The following is a 21125-nucleotide window of genomic DNA, read 5'->3' as shown; positions in this document are numbered from 1 at the left end:
AGATACCTGTGTCTCGTCGGTACAGCTGGACTGCCCCGTGCTACGGGTCTAGAGATGTGGGATCGTACACGGGTATGCAACGCAAGAGGGTGCAGGAAGAATATTTGGCACGAGTCAGTGATCGTGATGACTTCATTGTCATGACTCGCATATCAGGCGGTCGTATTCAGGGGCCCCGAGCAGCGCTTTAGCTCATGGCATGCACACACCTACCGGCGGTATCATCGCCAACTTCCCACTCCTCACTGTCGTCCTACTCCTCATCATCTTGACGCACCTGAGCATCCTTCATCTCGATCTCAGCAACAAAGCAGCCCTTCACGTAATGGTAATCCTCATAGTCCTTCTCGGGAAAGTATCCGTTGGGGTGCACGACCATGAACCATCGCAGGCAGAGGCCATCCCACATCGGCACCGCGCGATAGCTGATGGTGTAGACACCTTCGACCGGTCTCACTTTGAGCTGATCGTTTCTGATATTCATCCCCAGCTTGTAGGCATATTTGACCTGGTCTCCCGCCTTCCAGTCCTTCTTCTTCGCAAGCTTGTCTGTTGCAGGCTGGTAGATGTCTGTTCGAATATTGAACCACCTAGTTCCGTCCTTGTTGATGGAAAGGTCGCTCTCGTTGATTTCGAGCCAGCCTTCCATTCCCGCACCTGCGACAGATTCTCCAGGCTTGATGACGGGAAAGTAGCAGCCCTCAACCTGTTTCTGGCTCGAGTAGTTGAGATAGTCTGGCGCGTCTATCGCTTCGGTCTCCGCATGGAGCTCTGGGTTGTACTCCATATTCTGACACACACCGTAGCCAGTACGAGCGAAGCTGCGGGTGCCAATCTCTGGGTCCTGAGCAGCAAGTACAGCACCTTCAGCAACCGTAGAGCGGCTGAGCAGTGTTAGCAGTGGAGCCAGACTGGGAGAACGTACTCACTCGGCGTCGTTAGGGAACTTGATCGGATATCTACCCTCAAATTGCTTCTTCATCTTCTCCTGGATGTATGGGATTAGGCTTCCGCCCCCGGAGAAGACCAGGACTGGCCATGCACCAGGGCTACCGTTGACTAGATCCAGTTGTGCTTGAATAGGTTTGATCAGCTCGGCGATGTATCTGTCAAAGATCGCCTGCAACTGTTTCTTGTTCAACTTGATGAATGTGGGGGCCAGCTCTGGTAAGCGGTCTGATATAGGCAGCTGCTTCGAACCGTGCGGGAGGTAGATCTTCATCGGGGTCGTATTTTCGGATGAGAATTTGCGTTTCGGGCGCTCGAAGCCCAGCTCAAACATGTCCAAGATGTCTTCTTCAGAATAGGAGCATGCCTTTGCGCACACAGCCAAATGATCACCGAGCAGAGCTCGAATAGACTCTTTGCAGTACTGGTTCAGAAGCTGACTGCCGCTCAGTGATCCGGTGCCTACAGCAACGGCCTTGAACGTCATCTTGGGATAGAGTCCGGTAAGCACCATCTGCGATATGTCCTGCAATAAGTGTTAGCTATGTGTCAATACTGTACTACTGAATCTGGACTCACCGTAGTGCCACAACCGATATCGACCAAAACCAGTGTCAGACCTACAAGACTGCGAAGGCCCTGCACAGTGGTTGTGTCAACTTCGCCATCTTGGCTCAATGGTAGCTGTGCCTCCTGCTCGTGCGCATGAATAGCGAGACTGAGCTTTGGCTCGCCCCGAATCTCTGGCTGGGTGAACCCAGCCTGAACAAGGAGAGACTGGAACTTGGCAACCACATAGTCTGGGTACAGAGCAGGGCAAGCAACAACGAATCGAGTCTTGTACCTCAATATCCAGTTGACCTGCTCTTCTGTCATGCCGGATTCGTTCTTGATCCCGTCTTTGATGGTGCGGTAGAGGTGTCGCAATGTTTCGAGGAGTACATCGGTCATTGATTGGATGTGGGCGGGCAACCTCTTCTCGTGCTCGAGTTTCGCCAACAAAGCTTCGTTACGGCACTGCACGTCTCTCACAAATCCCTTATATCCCATTGTCTCCATCTCGCCCCTGGGAATCAAGTGAAGCTTTGGGAAGCGGAATACTTCATTTCGCTCAACATCGTGGGCCGAGTCCTCATCGTTCTTGAAGGTCAAGCAAAAGCCACCTGCACCGTCTTCTACGACAGAGGCTTGAGTGGGTTAGCGGAATGAACCTTGGACCAAGATCTTCGTCGTTATGAACGGCTGGTCAGGGCGCAGTGTGGCATTCGTGCGAGTAATCTTGAAACTGGTCGAAGAGTTAAGCGTTCCAAAGTCGGTACCGGATAGCAGCTCGTAGTTAGAATCGAACAGAAGATTATAAGGAGGTGTAGCATTGTGTGTTGTTGCGGGTGGCGGAGGAGGAGACTGTTTGATTTTGTTGAGTAGATACTCCAATCGCTCGATCTTAGTTGGCTCTATGGTAGCGTAGATCGCCTTGAGAGGTTTGTCTTTGCGGCTGTGCTGGAGTTTCTGGTAGTAGTCGCATTTCAACTTTCGGTTGGCACACCCAGTGCACATCTTGAGCGCTTCGTCGAAGTCACATAGTCGCCGGCCCGAGGCTATGCAGGCGCCACATCTGATGGAGGAGTGCATGGTTGGGAAAATATTCTCCAGGCTGTGCGCTCACTTTTCATGTATGTAGGCAACAGGTGATCCACAGCTCTGAGAAGATAGGCATACAGCTCTGGTGTACCAAGCTGAGTGGCCAATAGTCGAAAGTGGAAGTGATTGATACTAAAACGTGCCTTGTGGACTTTCAATTGAAAGAAGATTGCATCCAGAGTAACATCACCGAAGACCTTCTAGGTATCTAGAAGGCGACCGTCGATGGTTGTATCAACCGAAACGACAGCCGGGTATGAGTCGAATAAATAGAATCGAAGTATGAAGTCGAGAAGATCACATGCTGTTGCTGGGCAGAGAAGATCAGCCCTTAAGTCGAAAGCGATCTTGTTGTGAAGGCCGACTCAGGTCAAGCCAAACAGGCTGCAGCCTTCAGTTGTAAGTGAATGTTGCGAGTGAGCTCTGACTTCAAGTTCTCGCAACCTGCAGAATTTTCGACCTGAGTCCACGTTGTCAACACTTAAGCACATCGACTATCTTACACATCTTCCAAAAGCCGGCTGCAAGCGTCACTGTGCTCGATTGCTGCCGTTGATGTCAGCGTCGACCTTCCACTAAGAGCTTGTCTTCACCAGCTATATCAACCATGGCGGACAACGATACAAAGCTTGAGGGATCCTCTGGTGCAAAGACTGCGCATTGGAGCCATGAGATGTACCGAGTCCTATTCCAGTACCTTAGCAAAACCAAAGGCAAAGAGAGTCCGCTCCAAAATCCCAACACTAGGCTCCATGCTTGTGAGGAAATCCGACGAGAGCTCTTTGAGAAGGTACCTGCACCACGGCGCAAAGACCATTCAGCAGAGAAGATCAGAATGAAAATCGAAACCCTGCAGCGCAAGGGTTGGCCCACGCGAGGCACTACGAGACGTGGGCAGGCCACCACAAAATGGGAGCATTATTCTCTTCAAGACCTCTTTGTGCACGGTACCAAAGCTGTCAACATCAAATCTTACAACGAGAGTGTCTTGACACCCGAAGAGCGAGGGAGATGGGATGCTGGATTCGACCCCTTCGACCTTCCGCTTGAGGATCACTCAGAAGAAGCTGACAGCGGCGAGGATGAACCCTCGCATGAAGAGCAAGTCATCTCAAAGACGACCAACAAGGGCGTTCCGCTAGTCCTCCGCCATTCTACAAAGAGACCGTCATCATTGCCGCGCGAGAGATCTGGCTTGACTGAGGATACTATCGAGATTTCCAGTGACTCTTCGGGGCTTGTGCCAGGAGATCAAGACGATGCTGCCCCAGATGTGTCGGGTCCCACGACTGGCAGAAAGCGGACAAATGAGAACGATCAAGAGACAGTCTCCAACAAACGCCGCAAGAAGATCTCGGATCCGACGGTCTTGTCATCAATGCTGACGGGTGAAGTCTCGCAAGAGCAAGTTGACGAAGAGGCCCAACTATCAGCAGCAGCGATTGATGATGAAGAAGTCGACTTGCAGCCTGTGAAGCAAGCGACACCGTTCGCGACACACGTTGCTCAGACAAAACAACCACTGCAAAGCACTAGAGGTGACGCAGAGAACAAGATCGCTAGAAGGCTTGAGGCTTTAGCCGACTTCAGCCGACTGAAGAGCAGTCCCAATATCCTGGGCTTCAGCGAGGAGATGGAGAACATTCGAGTTGCCATCGTTCGAACTGTACAAGATCGTCTGAGTGCTTCCAAGGTGGTCGCAGATCTCCCAGTCACAGCCATGGAGCTAGAGAATATGCCAGGAATTCACGGCTTGGTGAACTCTTTGCTAAGCAGTGGGGATGCTATGACAGGATTCGCGCAGCTGACCAACGTGGCAGCCCAGAACTCGCCACGTCTTGAAGAGTTGGCTTGTGCGGTTGTTGGAGCTGCCGTGACGCAGTGGGCGCTCAAGCCGACTTCGTTGTCGGCGGAATTCAAGCTGACACAAGAATACTGGGTGAGGCATCTTGGAAAACGTGAGCGACCCCTGAACAATTGAAACCCACACCAACTAACCTTTGTAGTACACTATGGAGGCGCTGCACATATTGCTGACCAAGTGGTCAAGAACTATGTGGAGACTGAGGTGAAACCACAGGTCCAAGACAAGGCCGAAGTCATGCGAGAGCGTCTTGACCAGCAGCTGCTGCCGCTGCTTTGTGGGCGGCAACATGTCGAAAGATGTAGTCGGCTTGATACCATTCATGCTGCTGCTCCCGTTACTCAAGCGGTCGCTTCCATGGACACTTCGGGTACCACGCCAGATCTCCTGAAGCCCACCTGGAAGGAAGAATGGGACATCGAGATCAGAGACATATTCGCATCGGCCTTGAGGCTGCGAGCGGCCATGGACAGCGCTGGCGGAGACTACACATTCAGCTTCCCACTACCTCTCAGCAAGTTTACGGTTTCGACGCGAGGAGGAGAGCAAGCTGCGGAGCGCGTTGTCCTGATGTCCATGTTTCCCCAACTGACAGGCCGCTTTCAGGCAGCTTATGGTGGCGCCTTCGGGAACCATCAGCTCATATTCCCTGGTTCAGCTTACATCTTCGATCCCAAAATCTAAGATGGTTGTGTGGAGCCGATACCTGGAGCCATTATCATGGCCCCAAAATTGCAGCTTCTGCAAGAGGATGAGTAGCTCACAAGAATACGTTGAACCTGGTGAAGCGGTTGGCTATTACGAATCCCCGACAGGACGAGCGTCTAGCTTGAAACGAGCATAAGTGGTGGAGCTGATGATTTGCACAGGATAGGCTTTACTGTCGTTGCTCGTTCGAAAGCTTTGAGGGATCAGTACTATTCCCAAACAAGAACGCGCAAGTCATAGAGTAGTACATAGAGGCATTTTGGATGTTGCGGAACGAGCCAAGTAGCTCCAGCGATGTTGACAATGACTCTGTGTGGGTTGTCGATTCAGATTCATATTCATAAGCTGAGTATCTTATGGCCCAAGTCAATAGAACAATGACTTCTCAACTCCTCTTTCGTGCCCTTGACGTTCTCATCGGGCTGCAATCGTGCCTGAGTGTCATACTCACGGTAATGACGAGTTGGGGGTACCGTACGTGCAATTGTAGGACGTGAACAATCGTGTCCAAGGCCACACTTTCACCACTGGATGCAAACTACCTCATTATATGTCAATTTTCCAGAGGCTGATGCACAACTCGTACATAAGCCTACACTATACGCCGTACCAATTATCGCTGCCCAACACCTGACTCAATCACTATTTTAGGACTTGCTGCCCACGACGTCCTTGCTCAAGGCCTGGATCATTTCTTTCAGTTCCTTGACCTGCTGCTTCAGCTCCCTGATCTCCACCACATCGATGTCGACCTCGACATCCGGCTTCGTGGCCGCAACCTAAAGGCGAAAATGTCAGCAAGGACGAGACAAGTTTGCACCAGGAACTCACCTTCTTAGCCCACTCCTCGCTGTCCGTCCCTTGCTCCTCCTCCATCTGCTCCCACTCCTCGATCGTGTCATCATCCTCCTCCCCACGCTTGCGATTGAACTTGACCTTCTTTGCCTCCCGGGCCTCGTACGCAGCCGTGAACACCAGCAAGGGACTGTAAATGATTCCCATGACGTAATGATTCAAACGCTCATAGGTATGGTCGTCCATCCACCACTCGAACGGCAGGATGAGGAAGAAGACCTCGATGAGGTTGAAGGGTGCGATGAAGACGTTCTCGTCCGGCGCGCGCACGAACTGCATGGTCTTGGCGGCGAAGAGTGCCATGTACTCCTCGTCGGCGTTGCCGGTGATGTCCTCGTAGGCGGAATTATAGAGTGCGATGAGCACGTTGAGCAGAATGACCATGACGACGAAGGTGAAGATGTAGTAGAGGATCAGGCCGAAGGGCGCGGCGTAGTCATCGAAGCCGTCGAATTCGGGCGATTGCATCACGGAGTTGGCCATGGCTTGGAGAATGAAGCTGGTGATCGAGTCGTTGCCCTCGACTTGATTGAGGCCGATGAATGCCTGTCAAAGGTATAGTGAGATAATCTATATCAATCAGATAGAAGGATTCCAGGAGGGGCTTACCTGTAGGAAACCGATGCACACGACGATGAGCAAGGCAAAGAAAATTAGCGACTCGCGCATCATTACCTTGAGGACAACAAGCATGGCTCCAAAGAAGCGGTACGTGTCGAGATAGAGGAGCAGACGCATCCAGAACATGGGTGCAGAAAAAGCAAAGATGTGATAACCCAAGCGGTTTAGTTCGACGCGGCGCTCGTCATCTTCATCGGGTGAGTGCGCGATGGCCATCATCCGGATGACGAACGAGGCAGTCAACAGCGCGTAGAGGCAGCTGTTGAACGCATTCCAGAAGCTGAAGTAATAGATGCCGACCTTCCAGAACTTGGCGAATTCATCGAAAATGAAGCCGGCCGTCATGAGGTAGAGGATGCCTTCGACGACGTCGAGATCGCCGTCCTCGTTGACAGTGTTAATGGCGCCGGTGTAGAGCCCCAGATAGATCAACGAGATGGAGATCTGCAGGGTGTTCTGATAGAGGGGTGTGCGCATCCGATCGGGGTTAAAGTGTGCCCAGTAGCTCGTATCGTCGCGGCCCTTAAAGGGCACGAATGTGCCCGCGTTCTTATCGTCCTGCTGCAGCCAGCCACGCCAGAGATACTTGACACATTTCTGGTAGCCGGAAGAGCCGGTAACTTCGAGCGCGTGCAGGTCCACAGCGCGTTCAATAACGTTTGCGGGCTCGGTCTCGTGCCCGTCGCGGACAATGGAAAAGCGCTTGAGCAGGACGTCCTGCAGAAGATAGTCCTGGTTCTCCTCGGCCTCAATTATGCGCTTAGCAATGACCTCAGCGGCAATAGCGCGCACGTTGTGCAGGTCCGCGTCCCACAGTTCGAGCATGGCTTGCCGCTTAAACCAGCGCTTGCAGACCAGCAAGCAGTAGACGACAGCCGCGGCATAGTCCTGGCCACCAGCCTCTTTGGCGGTGAGAACAACCTTATGGGTGATGATGGGACTGTTGGCGCTCGTGACTTTCTCTTCGGGAAGCTCGATGGGAATGACTTCTTCGATCTGGTACTTCAGGCGTAAAGCAATCTTGGTGACCTCGCCTGCTGGGAAGGCGGAAGGCGCGAGATCATGGCTATGTGCCGGGAGGAGGCGTCTTGTCTCCTCGCCCCATCCGTGGAGGTGGCGGTCTTTGCCCCAGCCCGGGATCAACTTTTGCCAGCGCATTGGACGCGCAGGTTACCAGCAGCGTTGATACTAGGTTATGGGAGCTCTGATGACCTGGGTATACAATTCCTCAGGTGTGAGGCAATCAGGTCCCGTGAGCTGCAATAACGGCTAGCAACTTGAGCCTCTAAAAGAATTATCTGTGCTACCACTGGTTTCTAGTACGACATCAAAGCTGAAAGCTCTGTCGAAGCGTGCTGCCTTGCTTTTCTCCTCGCCTAAGCGGCCACTAAACAACTCTAACCGCGGGATCTGACGTTGGCTCCCAATTGGTGAAAGCTTAGCCTCGCTTGATATCAAGCCCCTCGCAAGGCTCAGCCGTGAGGGGCAGCACCAAGGCAGCTGGTGTCTTTGTTTGCTCATTCATGATAACTTGCTCCGTGCTAAGCGTCCCGCAGCATGCATCGGGACCTTCGTTCCATGGCCAACGGCCAGTTGTGCGCATAACTCATTCGTCCATTGCCCTGAGTAGCCATGCTATCTACGCAACTTCTGGTCCCTCGTCACTTTCACTGACATCCTCGTCACCACTGATCTCCTCATTCTCACGAGCTCTCTTATCCATGAGTGCTTGTAGTTCGGCATCGTCATGCTCGGTGACAGCCTTTGGCGCCATTGTGACTTTGATGCCTCCACCAGCAGCCTCGATGCTTGCTTCAATATCCTTGATAGCCTGCTCGAGCAGCTGAATGCCCAGTTGCTTGTCGAGACACTGGCTGGTCAGAACGTAGTGAGGCGGAGACACCAGCTTCACTTTGACCTCAGCATCTTGTGTGTTCTTGGCTTCAGCTTTCCGCAACGCGTCCTTGATCGCATCGATACCATCATATCGGAAGCACGTGACTTCGACGTCAGATCGAACTTTGGTGGGATGAGGTGTGAGCTTCTTTCCAATGTACGACTGGAACTCTTCTTTGACGACCTGGTTCGGGAACTTGACATCATTCCATACATCGGGGTTGGTGATCGAAAGCTTGAATGCATCGTTCGCGTGACCGTACTTGCGGTTCAGCGGCCAGCCAATCTCCTCATACAGCTTGAGGATCGGCGTGTTGGTCTTGCCGGCAACGTGTCGCATTATCGAGTGTACCGATTTGCTCTTGTTGTATCGCTCCTCGCATCGCACAATGTCTTCCGGCGAGACTCTTCGCTTGGACAGATCGATATAGCCCTTGTCCTTATCCACTCTCAATACCACAACCACCTCATTACGACCAATTCTGATGAGCTTTTGTATCGATCGGATACGTCTTCGCGAGAGTTCTGAGAGAAGAATCATGCCGTCGATATTGTCATACTCGAGCAGTTTGACATACGCGCCCATCTCAGCAATCTGCCATTCGTGTTAGCATTTCAGATTCTCTGACCAGCGCCAGACTATAGCTGCAAAGAACGTGCCTGCTTGACGTTGACCATCACGAACGACTCGATTTCCGGGTACTTTTCTTCGTAGAACCGGCAGTTCGTCAGAGAATCTGGTTCGGATGTCATGTTGGCGGCGGGTGCGCGAGGCGCGGTGTCGTCTAGTCGAGCCTGTGGAAGATCTCTGTCTACTAGAATTCGGAAGAGACAGGTTGTTTGTCTAGGTTCACAGACTTGTACGCCGCAAGACAATGCTCCTTGGCTGCGGTTGACTCAGAGAATTTGTGAAATCGCCAAGCAAATGCGGCGGGCTGCTATGTCCATTATCTCCGGGTGCTCATCTTCAGCTAGATTTAGGCGCCAACAGTGCAAAGCTTGCAGCCGAGGGGCGTCCCAATTTACCCCTGTTGAAACGCGTCATGAGGCCGGCATGTTAGGTAAGAGGTCAACTTTCTTCCGCAGAGACCACATCCTGCTGTAACTGCTCCGCATGATCAATTGGAGTTTCTCTATTGGTAACAGAAGTGAGGGGACAAGTGGTTTTTCTCGCAGGCTTTTGCTACCTGCCACAGTCTTCATGTCTGGAGTACAAATCAAGTGAACGAGCTCCTGCCCACATTTGAAAGGGATGGACTTCTTATGACACTCGCGTCGACCCTACCACAATGTCCACCAACTCCTCGTCGGAGTCGAATCCTCCAAGTCCGCCGACTTCGCCTCGCCGTCCGGGAACTACAAGATACTCCACTGTTCCGGTAAACCCCAGTCGACTGAGGAATCACACTGCCATATCACCGGACGAGATATCAGGTCCCTCGGCGGATCCTGACAGCCCGCTCCCTACCAGCGCCGACGGCAGCGGTGTAGGTAAATTGACCGCAGAACCCGATTCCATTGCGACACAGGACTACGAGCCTACGGCAGACGACGATGTGGGAGAAGGAACTGCTCTCCTTGAGACCTATCACCACAGTCGCGTCTGTGGTCTGAAAAACTGCAACCATGGCACATTCTCGCCGAGAGCAAGATCCCTACACAGCCGACAAAGCAGCCTGGATAATTATCGCAGCTACGAGCCTAGCTTTGTTGACAGTCCTGGGGGCGAAGGTCCCATCAGCTTTGTGCGAGGTATCTTCACCTCGCCAAGTGAAGACGATGGTAGTAAGAGCATGACGACAAGCCAGAGACTTGCACGAGCTCATGGTGTTCGGAAGCGAAAATGGATGTACCTCTCGTACTACTTTCCTTTCATCAGGTGGATCACCCAGTACCAGTGGGCCTGGTTCCAGGGCGATCTTATAGCGGCGCTCACTATGGCGTCCTTCTACATTCCCATGTCACTCTCATACGCCTCGAATCTTGGCCACATCCCTCCCATAAACGGCATGTATGCGTTCGTCTTCAATCCGTTGATCTATGCCTTCCTTGGATCCTGTCCGCAGATGGTAGTGGGGCCTGAAGCACCTGGGTCTTTGCTGGTTGGAACTGTGGTCCGCACATGCATCGATCAAAGCGGCTCAAGCGATGACAACAACATTTTGAATGCCGAGGTCGCGGGAGTCGTGACAACTATCGCAGGAGCCGTGATATTCATTGCTGGACTTGCGCGGCTTGGCTTTCTTGATAGCGTGCTGAGCCGACCCTTTCTGCGCGGGTTCATCAGCGCAATCGGCGTGGTCATCTTGGTTGATCAAGCCCTTCCGGAGCTGGGATTGACGAAGCTTGCGGACAAGGAAGTCTCACACAGCAGCACTGTTCAGAAGTTCGTCTTTCTGGTACAGAACATCAACAAATCCCACGGCCTGACCGCGGCGGTATCCCTGTCAAGCTTCGTGATCATCATGGTTTTCAGAGAGCTGAAGAAGCGCTTGCAGCCTCGATACCCAAGAGTGGCGTATATCCCTGATCGATTTGTTGTGGTCGCTGCATCTGCTGTGCTCACGTGGAAATTCGGCTGGGATAAGCAAGGCCTTGAAGTTCTAGGCACTGTCAAATCGTCCGGCGGGCCAGGTATTCCATTTCATTGGCCGTTCCAAATCAAGCACATGAAGCATATCGACACCGCACTGAGCACAGCCTTTTTGATTGCTTTGCTAGGCTTCTTCGAGTCTACAGTCGCGGCGAAAAGTCTTGGAGACGGAACAACCGGCTTACGGGGCATGAACATCAGTGCGAACCGGGAACTTGTTGCGCTTGGAACTGCCAACTTGATCGGAGGCTGTTTCATGGCGCTGCCTGCCTTTGGAGGGTATGGCCGGAGCAAGGTCAATGCTTCCACAGGAGGCACAACTCCGATGAGCAGCATCATGCTCAGCTTAATCACTCTGATTTGTGTCTTCTACGTAGTGCCATGGTTCTACTACCTTCCCAAAGGTGTACTGTCAGCCATGGTCTCCGTGGTCGCATATTCGCTGGTCGAGGAATGCCCGCACGATATCAAGTTCTTTGTGAAGATCAGGGGTTGGACTGAGCTGAGCTTGATGGCTATCATCTTCTTCGCTACTATCTTCTACAATCTGTCGACCGGTATCGCTCTTGGTATTGGGCTGTCGCTCCTTCAACTCATCCGTCACGCTACAAAACCTCGGATACAAATTCTGGGTAAGATCTCGGGTACCACGAACCAGTTCGAGAATGCGGAAAACTTTCCAGACTCCATCGAATATGTCGAGGGCTGCCTGATCGTCAAAATTCCCGAGCCGCTGACCTTCGCCAATACGGGCGAGCTCAAGAATCGATTGAGGCGTCTCGAAAAATATGGTACAGAGAAGGCGCATCCGTCCCTGCCTCGACTTCGTCAGGAGGAGAGCAATAAGAACATAATTTTCGACGTTCACGGTGTCACGAGTATAGACGGCTCGGGCACACAGGTGCTATTGGAGATTGTAGAGAATTACGTTAAGCGAGGGGCAAAAGTCATCTTCTGCAGACTACCGAAAAGAAGGAGTAAGGTATTCGCAGCCTTTGAGAGAAGCGGGATCATGGAGATATGCGGTGGGGAGAGACACTTTGTAGCCAGTGTGGACGAAGCCCTGAAGTTGTCGGAAATCGAAGATTTGGAGCAGTACTTTGACGAACGAGGCGCTGGGCACCAAGAAAGGGACACTTCATGGTAGGGTCGAAATCAAATGCAAGATTTCAGATAGATAACCATTTGCACAAGCCCGCAAGGGTCGCCCCTGTTTCTCCAGCAAACACCACCATTGCCAAGTAGCGACACAAAAGCGCAAGTCGGATCCATTCATCAGCATGATGCCACTCAGCCTGACCGTCTTGCTGCTCATCCTGCTATCCTGCCTCCCAACGATCTGTGCAGCATCCATTCATCTACCACTGTCACGGCGGGGCGGTCGTTTCGCCAACCATGAGCCTGCAAAGCTCGATCTTCTCGCCAACACTCTCACACGAGTTGAGAAGAAGTACACTCATACCCATCGAAAACCCGAGCATAACCATCTTGTCCGGAAGTGGTCTTCCGGCCATCATGTTATAGACGATGACTATCTGTTCACAGCTCCAGGACATGACGGCGCTTGGTAGGTAGTGTACACTGGAAGGTGTTTGGAGCTGAATTATCCAGGTACGCCACACTTGCTATCGGCGACCCTCCGCAGAACCTCGAATTCGATCTTGACATGCTCGGTCCAGACCTCTACACTCTGATGACCACAAGTGATGTTGGGTCTAAATATGATACCTTCGCCTCGCAGAGCCAGGGCAAGGCGCCTGAACCTTCCCATCGCTGGCCGCGCTAATGATTCGGCAGCAAGCGAAAACACTTTCATACATTCCCTCTGTAGCCAGTACTCTGAGCTTTTCGACCTTGATGCACTTGCCAGCCCCGTCCGACTACAGCTGCCAGTCTGTATCGCCCCTAAGACCTCCGCTCTCACGCTGCTTCCCTCTGGCAGCGTTCTTGGCCTTGGTCTTCCAGGATCGCTCTCGCGTATGCCCGGTGCCGAGTTTGTGAGCCAGCTTCGGATGAGTGGGGTCATTTCTGAGGCAATCTGGTCTATCACGATCCTTGATGCTGAAACAGGCATTCTGAGCTTGGGCAGCACTCTCGCAGAAGTGGTGGAAGAAGCCAAGACACGTGCTGAGATCGAGTTGCAGCACTATGGGCACTCGCTAGCCACACCGGAATGGGTCGATGAGCAGCTCAACCTAAAACTCGAGGTGGCGATGCCCGAGGGATCGAAATTTGATCAGCACTTCAAATGGTCCGACCTGTCTGGCGCAGCTGGGTGGTGGACCTCACTTATGCCCGGCGTCTGGGTCAATGGCGTCAAAGTGCTCCGAAATCAGCCGGTACTCTTTGACGTTCAGTGCCCTTTCATCCTGGCACCGCCATCGGCTGTCAGTCGCTTTTATGACTCCATTGGGGGTAGCATGCGTCTCCCAGCTCCTCATGATAACTTCTTCGCCTTCCCCTGTCTCAACCATGTCAGCATTGTTCTCGAGCTTGGTGGATGGAACTTTCCGTCCATATCTGGCGAGACATCGAGGGCAGATACCCTCCATGGTCCTGCCGGGGGGCGTTTCAGCCTGGGGAAGGCGGGTAACGGCACGGGCCACTGCATTGGAGCTGTGGTCGAGACTAGAATGGAGTCCAGACGCGATTGGGAGGAGAGTGGTATGCGCGGGACATGGGTCTTAGGGGAGCCCTTCTTCAGGAGCATGGGCGTTGTCTTCGATGCCACGAACCAGCGAATTGGCTTTCGGTCATACTGAGCATTCACTGCTGTCTAGCTACCACCACTTCGGATCGACTTGAACGGCGTTGTTGGCTGTTGCCTAATCCCAATTTGCCCCGGCTGGTATCATTCACTGTCAACCTACCAGCGTGGCTTCAACTTCGCCATGTACAACTAGTGCTAGTTCTATCTCACAATAGACATACCTATTTGATGCTGTGTACGACGCCAACTGACCTTCTGCTGGATGTGACCTAGCTTGCGATCTCGCTTGAGTTTGAAGACTTCAAGATGGCGTTCCGCTTGCCGACCCTGACCGCTAAGGACCATTACGCAGCACTCGGGGTGTCTCATTACGCCGATCGCAAGGAGATCCGCACTGCCTACCATGCTCTTGCGCTCAAGTTCCATCCTGATAAGAACGCAGGGGATCGCTCTGCCCTAACTCAATTTCAGGAAGTCCAAGAAGCCTACGAAGTTCTGGCGGATCCTGAACGCAAGTACGAGTACGATCTCACGTACAAGCCTGCGAGCAACGTCAAGGGCACTAGAGAGCGAGATCTTGAGGATGATGAGCTCAACGAAGACATATGGGCTGCTTGGGGTGCAAACTTTACAGGCCGCAAGAGAGCTGCTGGTTCTGCTAGCCCTAGGTTAGCCATGCAAACTCTCCTGAAGGTCGAACGTACTGACGATATTGCCAGCGAGCCCTACTTCCGTGCTCCCGCATCCGGTCTTCGTTCCAGTTCCCAGCCTCCTCATACGCCAGCCACCGAGCGGTTGTAAGTCATCACGGGAAACCTTTAAAGCCCAGCTGTAAGGGCTAACGTGCTTATTAGTGGCGATAAAACCTTCGACGTCTCACATTCGCACGACCAGACAGCTTATGCGACTCCGCCTTCTTCGCAGCGCTCGGGCACGACTGATGCGGGCGGTGCTGCGTTCTACTTTGCTTCCGACTCCGAGAAAGACGCCGATGAGGACCGTCCTAGCTCACCCAGTGCTGGCAAGCACTGGACTTTCTTCGATTACTACGACACCGATTACAATGAGAAGCCTCTCATCCAAGATCTGCGCGATCGAGCCGAGTCCGCCAAGGTCAAATGGCGCGAAGCTTGTAAGGCTGTCGACAAGGCCAAGGTCGATGTCAACTATGCTGGCTCGCCAGACGAGAAGGAATCACTGCAGCATGTCTTCGATGCCAAAAAGGGTACCCGCGATTCATGGCAACGTCTGAAGTGGACTAGGGAGTCAAACCTGAAGAGACATTTGTCTCGAGCAAAAGAGCTCAAGCAAATTCGGCGCCAGCAGGATCGTCAGGCTAAAGACGGCCTCAAGAAGCGACAAGTGTGGCTGAAAGAGGTTGAGAGACGACGCAAGGTGGATTCCCGGGCTGCTGAGGCTGCCCGACGCTTCAGGACTGCTACTCGCCCACGCACTATGAGGACTGCCAAGCTCAAGACTGGTTACGTTGAGGTTGGTTCCGATGATGAGTGGGACGGGGGAGATGTTTGGAATCCTTGAAGCGTATGCATAGAATTGTCAACGTCTGGAACATTCATGTCATGACGCTAGGCAAGAAAGGGGGCTGATTCGAGAACAGATACCCTGAAGACGAGTATCGACACAGGAGTGTTGTTGGAGACACGGACATCTGAGAATTGCACCGCGACAGCGGGCAAAGAGGTGTTGACTAAGTATCAGGGCCATCAGAAGAGCTGAGGTGATGCTGTGTTGCAATGTGGAAGGCTTGGAGTGTGGCAGCTACACACCCCATCGGTTAACCCGTCGTCAGACCAGACCAGAGACTGTTTTTGTGCTAGGTAACATCAACCGTCAAGGACCTACTCGAAGGCTGAGCTGATTAGTTTTCAATAAGAGTTGGGGTTCGGAGCCATGCACCTTTTGCATCGTCGATGCTGGACGACGCTATGGTACGAAGCGTCGGATTCAATCAACCTGCCCGACTGTCACCTCTGAACTCATCGAATGAGTAATGCCTGAATGCACATAAAGCCTGCCTTCTCTTTTCTGCTTCACTATGCTTGTTGACATTCGCGTCACCTACCTACCTGCCTCGACTGCCTGAAGAGTCACCATGGCGACGGGAAGTCATCTGCTATGGCCAAGATGAACATGACCTTGACCTAACGCAGCAACTTGACTCCCCCTTCCGTCTCTTGATTGTTCAAAGAGTCACCCGACAGTCCATTCTACGACATGGCAAATAGCGGAGAAGATACGAAATATGTGCCAGATAACTCCCCTCTCCGTCAGCATTGGCTTGGCCAACAGCTCCAATCGCAACTGTCAACATCTGGTCCGATGGAAACCGCGCAAGCGTCCGACTCGAGCTATCCAGGGTTCATCCCAATGCCTCAACTTCAATTCTTGGAGTGGAGAGGTATTCATCAATACATTCCTCAGCATCTTCCGAGACCTCGGCCTTATCAGCCTATTCCTGGCATAGAAGCGTACTCGCAACCAGATACGGATCTAGCACAGATGCTGCAGAATACTCCGGAGCAGCAGCGCCATCTACGTACCTATACCTACCCACCCATCTATGCCGGAGACGTTGGCCCGCAGACACCCACTGCACCTTCCGAGGCGCCCATGACAGAGCAACTTGGTGTTTCCGCTCAACTTCCGTCGCCCGAGACTAACGACCACAATAACTCCGATAACTCTCCCTCAGCAAGAAATGGCGATGAACCCGCCTCTGGCAAAGAGGGCAGTGACAGCAGCGAGAACAACTCAGCCAATAGTAATCATCACAACGCCATTGCCATGAGCCTGGCACTCGAGCCTACCGGTCCTCGATATCTCGTTGCTCCTGGTGCTGCGAAGCCGTCTGCCATCTTCGCATCTCCCTCTACCTCGACTTCCCAGGCATCAGTTTCGAAGAAGACTCATCCCTGTACGGTATGCGACAAGACCTATGCGACGTCCAGTGGTCTGCAGCGGCACCTTGAGTCGCACAAGGGCACAAAGTACAAGTGTGGCATTGAGGGCTGTTCGAAGATGTTGATGCGGTATGACAGTGTGATCAGACATATCAAGAAAGTCCATGTTGGGAAAGCTTTCAACGTTATCCGTATTGAAGCAGAGCAGGCGGACTCAGAGCATGCACAGCAGGCGAATTAAAGGCAAGCAGAGCGGGCCGAGGGATGAGATCATGCTTGAACCTGGTGGGGAGAGTGTGAGTTGGGATTCGGAGCGGCTCAGGCGCGGCCAGCTAGAATGGGAAGTGTGTCCATGCGCTCCACGCGTATGCTTCAGAAGGCTAGGCGATGGACCCTGGTTTAGTCGGTTGCCTCAAAGGCTTTGGTAAGGCGTCCGGTTGCCTTACGAGAACGTCGGGTTTGGGTTGGGATAACAGCAAGCCAAGACTAGGAAGTGGCATCAAAAGTTGTGTAAACGACGATTTGATTATCCGACACTACCGTCATGCCGGCGCCAGCGTCGAATTGGTGATCAAGACTGAGGTGGTCATCAAATTTACTGCCTTAAAGCTGCTTTAGAAGAGCCCTAGCATCGCCAAACCTACTTCTTACCCTTTCTTCCCCCATACAGGGAGATGAGCATCTGAGATAAGATCAAAATCAGCAGGCTATATTTGGCGCATGCACGATCTTCTAGCAGTAATACGAGACAACCTTAACAGTACTAGTATACCATCTATAGTTCGGCTCGGTCAGTTCCTGTTCCTGTGACAGGTATCAACTAATAGTATTGTTCACCTGGCTCGACTTATAGCTTCTACTCCTCGCATCCTCGCATAAGTATCTCCGTACCATTGACCACTCTTCGCTGCTCCTACAGGATTTGTTCTCATCAAGACTGAGATTCCGAGCAATTCCAACTTGATCACAATGGGCAGCCCAGACCTCGACGTCGATGAAGACTACTACGAGATCCTCGGAGTCGTATCAAGTAAGGCTTCCCCTCGCGCCATCAGGGAAGCGTATTGCGCAAAGTCCCTTCAGACTCATCCCGACACGGGAGGCTATGATGATGACTTCAAGCTTGTCTGCGAAGCGTACATCGTCTTAAGCGACCCGCAGTCAAGAAGCGCGTACGATCGTGCTACCGCCAACCCAGCCTCTGATAATCTTTGCCATCAGCGAGATCAGTGGTCGTCGCCACCACGCCCAGCGCCCGAGACCAAGCCGACATTCTTCAAAGCGGAGCCTGGGCTAGACAATGACGACCTTGAGGACGATCACGACTCCGAGCACGCGTCGACCTCGTCGTTCCTTCTCAAAGACCCCGATGACTGCTACTTCGCTGACTACTACTACCCCAACTATTGTGAGAAGCCAATTGTTAGCAATGTCCGCAATCACTACGACGTGGCCCGGCGGAAGTGACGTGATGCGGCCAATCGCGCTCACCGCACAAAGCACTCTGTGTCTCACGGCACATACTCTTCACTCGGCGACTAGGAAACCAAAGAGTGCCAGAGTCATCCTCTCCAGGTCAAGAAGTGGAAGATTGAGAGGATGAAGAAGGCGCACCTGGCAAGAGCGAAGGAAATGAAGCAGTGCAGAAGAGCGGTGGATGCAGGGTCGCACGGCAAGTATCGTCCTGGAGATAGGGGCCCAATATATTACTGAATTAGAATGAGGCTGTGGTGGCGCCTACAATGGAGGTCCTTACAACCACTGAGTGGTTACTGAGATCTCGGACCTCCTGCCAGTAAGGTGATCGTTGGAGCTGAGATCAGAGATGAAACGAGACAACACATAACGCAGTGAGCGGTACATGCGCAGCGAAGTCGACATCGGTAACGAACTCAACGACGAACTGATCAGCGGCAGAATACGCTCCAGTCTTCAGTTCAGAGCATACACATAACATTACGGGACAGCAGAAACCCAGGCAACGAAGACAACACACCCCCTCGGCAAAGGTATCAATCGATCAGATCGACAGCACACAATTGCCTTCCACACAACAGTACACACACATATCGAGTCTTCTTCGCGCGCACAAGCAGGCATACAGTACATGCTTATCACTGGGCAACGGTGACAGACGCGCGACAATTCAGCAGGTCAGCGGTGGAAGGGGCAACTTTTGCTTAACACATATCGGCAATGATGGCATGTAAAAGTCTTTTCATAGACAAGCACACGTATGCGCATAGAGAATAACAATCTTAGGCAACAAGAACTTATGTGTCCCCTGTTTCTTTACCGCTGTAACCGCTCGTTGAGCGGTTACGTTATCTGGTACCTGTCTTCAAGGACGACCATTTTCCTCTCAGTCCATTCTCTCGTATTTGCTTCTCGCCGTCTTCTCTGCCTAACTCGGAGCCTGGTTGCGTCGAGAGCCCAGCTCGGCGCGGGTCAAGGTTTTCTGCAGCTTGAGTGAGGCTGCTGGTGGCTTGACACGATGTGGTCGTAAGGAAAGCTCTGTCATGTCGCCTTACGGCACCTCATAGTCGACTGGATCTCACTTGAGCCGTGTGTGTAGGTTGAGTCGTCCAAGGCCACGCTGCAGTCAGCGCCACCCCTCTCGGCTCTGCTGCCACCGCTGCTAATAACGGTGAGAGCGCGATTGAGAACTCTTCTCACGTCAACTGCACCGACGCCGGCCGGACAACTGACGAGCCACGGGGACCCGCCTATCTCGGTGCTGAAAATGCTGATCTCGAGGATTACATTCAACGTTCCAGAGCCACCGACGAGTGCGTCTTCTACGATAACTACTGTACACATACGACAGCCGCAGAGTCATCGAATCCCCTCTCCTCAACAATATCACCAAGGCCCAGAATTTCAAAAAGGACATGCGCGACGCTGCTGATGAGGCTATCTTAGACGCGAGAGCTAACCTTGCGAACCGTGGTGGCTACTCCGACATCCAGCGCGACGGCCAGCAGCTGCGTGAAGCACTTAACGAAAAAGAAGAGCTCAGCGACAAGCACCGTGTCCTGCCGCGGCTGAAGAGAGGGCCAAGAATATCAGGGCCGTGGAGACGTGAAGAGACCTACCAAAGCTGCAGCGGCGACGTCGGCGAGGATGACTGCCATTCTGGAGAAGGGCATTCACACTGAAAGATGGGGAGCGCGGCTTCAAGCGCGAGAGTGTGTCAGATGAGTGAGCAGGCGAGCAGAGGGTTGGCAGGAATACCAGAGGTGCTGGCATACAGAGGTGATGCAGCGATAGGCGATCGACGACAACATTGGTGGTTTGGTGCTGCAGCTGGCATATCACAACGTTGCTGGAGCTTCTACGAACGATTACATGGCAAGTGCAGATAGGACTCACCATTCGAATAGACAATGAACACTGCCAAAGGCATGGTGACATTGATGCGCTATGACATTGTTCAACAGGTTGACCGCATCACAAAAATCGAAGTGGCCCGAATCACTGCACACAACAAACTTGGTCGCGCTCATATTTGCCTGGGAGTATGTCTCTCTCTGGATCGGAGGATTGAAAAGTCTGTCATTGGCCCCGGCCTCAATGTGCAATCATCGCCCCTGAGCAAGGCTGGGATCAACGGCGATAGGCTGGAGAAGGATGGTGGCAGTGCACATCAATTATTCTCCTTAACGAGATTTGCTCCAGCAGACCAGCGGAAAAGCTGGAATCTGAAACTCAGATCATCACAGATCTGTGACTCGCTGGATGCGACGATGGAAACCTGCTTGCGTGCTGTCGGACCTCTATCGGTGGCGATGCGATAGGGAGTGCGTGAACTTGCTGCGGATGTCTTGTCGATTCTGCAGGATAAAGTCTTGGGTGTCTTAGAACCCGACGAGGCTGTTGGTTGAATGTTCCGGCATTGAACGACGTGCAGAAAGATTGTGCAGCAGATTTCTCATGGTGGGCGGAACCCCTGTCTGCAATTCGAGACCTGGTTCATCCCTGACTCCACCGCCCAGGCGACACAAGCGTAACAAGCTTGGACCGGGGCGCGCTTCAGTGGCTTGGGGCGGCCATTAGTCGCGGGTTCAAGCACGCCTAAGCACTCGCAAGGAGCTTGTGTCTAGCTTATCATTGGAGCAAAATACCCCACCGGTAATGCACATCGACGGCGCCACCAGATACCACGGGATGCCACAGCCAGCCTGCGGCGAGCGCGAGCATCGTCCCAAAAAAGACAGCTACATCCCTTTCTCCCTATCTGTGTCTTCACTACTCTTTCTCTCAAACATTCTGCAGTTTCACCACCTTCGTTCTTCGGTGTGCACTGTTCCTTCCTCTCGTTGTCATTTGGATGTCCCGCCAAATTCACGGTACTTCTTTCTAATACCC

General features: G+C 52.7%; 9 protein-coding genes across 9 annotated transcripts; 6 read left to right on the top strand and 3 right to left on the bottom strand.

Annotated features, from left to right (window-relative positions):
- Positions 1–253: 253 nt before the first annotated feature.
- HMPREF1541_02694 (uncharacterized protein) lies at positions 254–2580 on the bottom strand (the record flags this gene model as incomplete). Its single annotated transcript, XM_008717049.1, has 4 exons — positions 254–884; positions 930–1474; positions 1528–2135; positions 2160–2580. The coding sequence occupies 4 exons, from the start codon at positions 2578–2580 to the stop codon at positions 254–256; spliced, it is 2205 nt and encodes a 734-aa protein (XP_008715271.1).
- A 616-nt stretch (positions 2581–3196) lies between these two features.
- Positions 3197–5137, top strand: HMPREF1541_02693 (uncharacterized protein; the record flags this gene model as incomplete). The annotated part of the gene is made up of 2 exons (XM_008717048.1): positions 3197–4547; positions 4596–5137. 2 exons carry the CDS (start codon positions 3197–3199, stop codon positions 5135–5137), a joined length of 1893 nt encoding a protein of 630 aa, XP_008715270.1.
- Positions 5138–5808: 671 nt separating this feature from the next.
- HMPREF1541_02692 (uncharacterized protein) lies at positions 5809–7795 on the bottom strand (the record flags this gene model as incomplete). Its single annotated transcript, XM_008717047.1, has 3 exons — positions 5809–5940; positions 5993–6562; positions 6626–7795. The coding sequence occupies 3 exons, from the start codon at positions 7793–7795 to the stop codon at positions 5809–5811; spliced, it is 1872 nt and encodes a 623-aa protein (XP_008715269.1).
- A 481-nt stretch (positions 7796–8276) lies between these two features.
- On the bottom strand, positions 8277–9286 carry HMPREF1541_02691 (uncharacterized protein; the record flags this gene model as incomplete). Its single annotated transcript, XM_008717046.1, has 2 exons — positions 8277–9128; positions 9203–9286. The coding sequence occupies 2 exons, from the start codon at positions 9284–9286 to the stop codon at positions 8277–8279; spliced, it is 936 nt and encodes a 311-aa protein (XP_008715268.1).
- Positions 9287–9822: 536 nt separating this feature from the next.
- HMPREF1541_02690 (uncharacterized protein) lies at positions 9823–12273 on the top strand (the record flags this gene model as incomplete). The annotated part of the gene is made up of 1 exon (XM_008717045.1): positions 9823–12273. One exon carries the CDS (start codon positions 9823–9825, stop codon positions 12271–12273), a length of 2451 nt encoding a protein of 816 aa, XP_008715267.1.
- Positions 12274–12409: 136 nt separating this feature from the next.
- On the top strand, positions 12410–13888 carry HMPREF1541_02689 (uncharacterized protein; the record flags this gene model as incomplete). Its single annotated transcript, XM_008717044.1, has 3 exons — positions 12410–12693; positions 12738–12829; positions 12924–13888. 3 exons carry the CDS (start codon positions 12410–12412, stop codon positions 13886–13888), a joined length of 1341 nt encoding a protein of 446 aa, XP_008715266.1.
- A 254-nt stretch (positions 13889–14142) lies between these two features.
- HMPREF1541_02688 (uncharacterized protein) lies at positions 14143–15375 on the top strand (the record flags this gene model as incomplete). Its single annotated transcript, XM_008717043.1, has 2 exons — positions 14143–14633; positions 14691–15375. 2 exons carry the CDS (start codon positions 14143–14145, stop codon positions 15373–15375), a joined length of 1176 nt encoding a protein of 391 aa, XP_008715265.1.
- Positions 15376–16071: 696 nt separating this feature from the next.
- Positions 16072–16998, top strand: HMPREF1541_02687 (uncharacterized protein; the record flags this gene model as incomplete). Its single annotated transcript, XM_008717042.1, has 1 exon — positions 16072–16998. One exon carries the CDS (start codon positions 16072–16074, stop codon positions 16996–16998), a length of 927 nt encoding a protein of 308 aa, XP_008715264.1.
- Positions 16999–17726: 728 nt separating this feature from the next.
- On the top strand, positions 17727–18224 carry HMPREF1541_02686 (uncharacterized protein; the record flags this gene model as incomplete). Its single annotated transcript, XM_008717041.1, has 1 exon — positions 17727–18224. The coding sequence occupies one exon, from the start codon at positions 17727–17729 to the stop codon at positions 18222–18224; it is 498 nt and encodes a 165-aa protein (XP_008715263.1).
- Positions 18225–21125: the final 2901 nt, after the last annotated feature.

This window comes from Cyphellophora europaea, assembly GCF_000365145.1.
Source record: "Cyphellophora europaea CBS 101466 unplaced genomic scaffold supercont1.2, whole genome shotgun sequence".
Lineage (NCBI taxonomy): Eukaryota > Fungi > Ascomycota > Eurotiomycetes > Chaetothyriales > Cyphellophoraceae > Cyphellophora > Cyphellophora europaea.
This window is presented reverse-complemented; position numbering and strand designations above follow the sequence as displayed.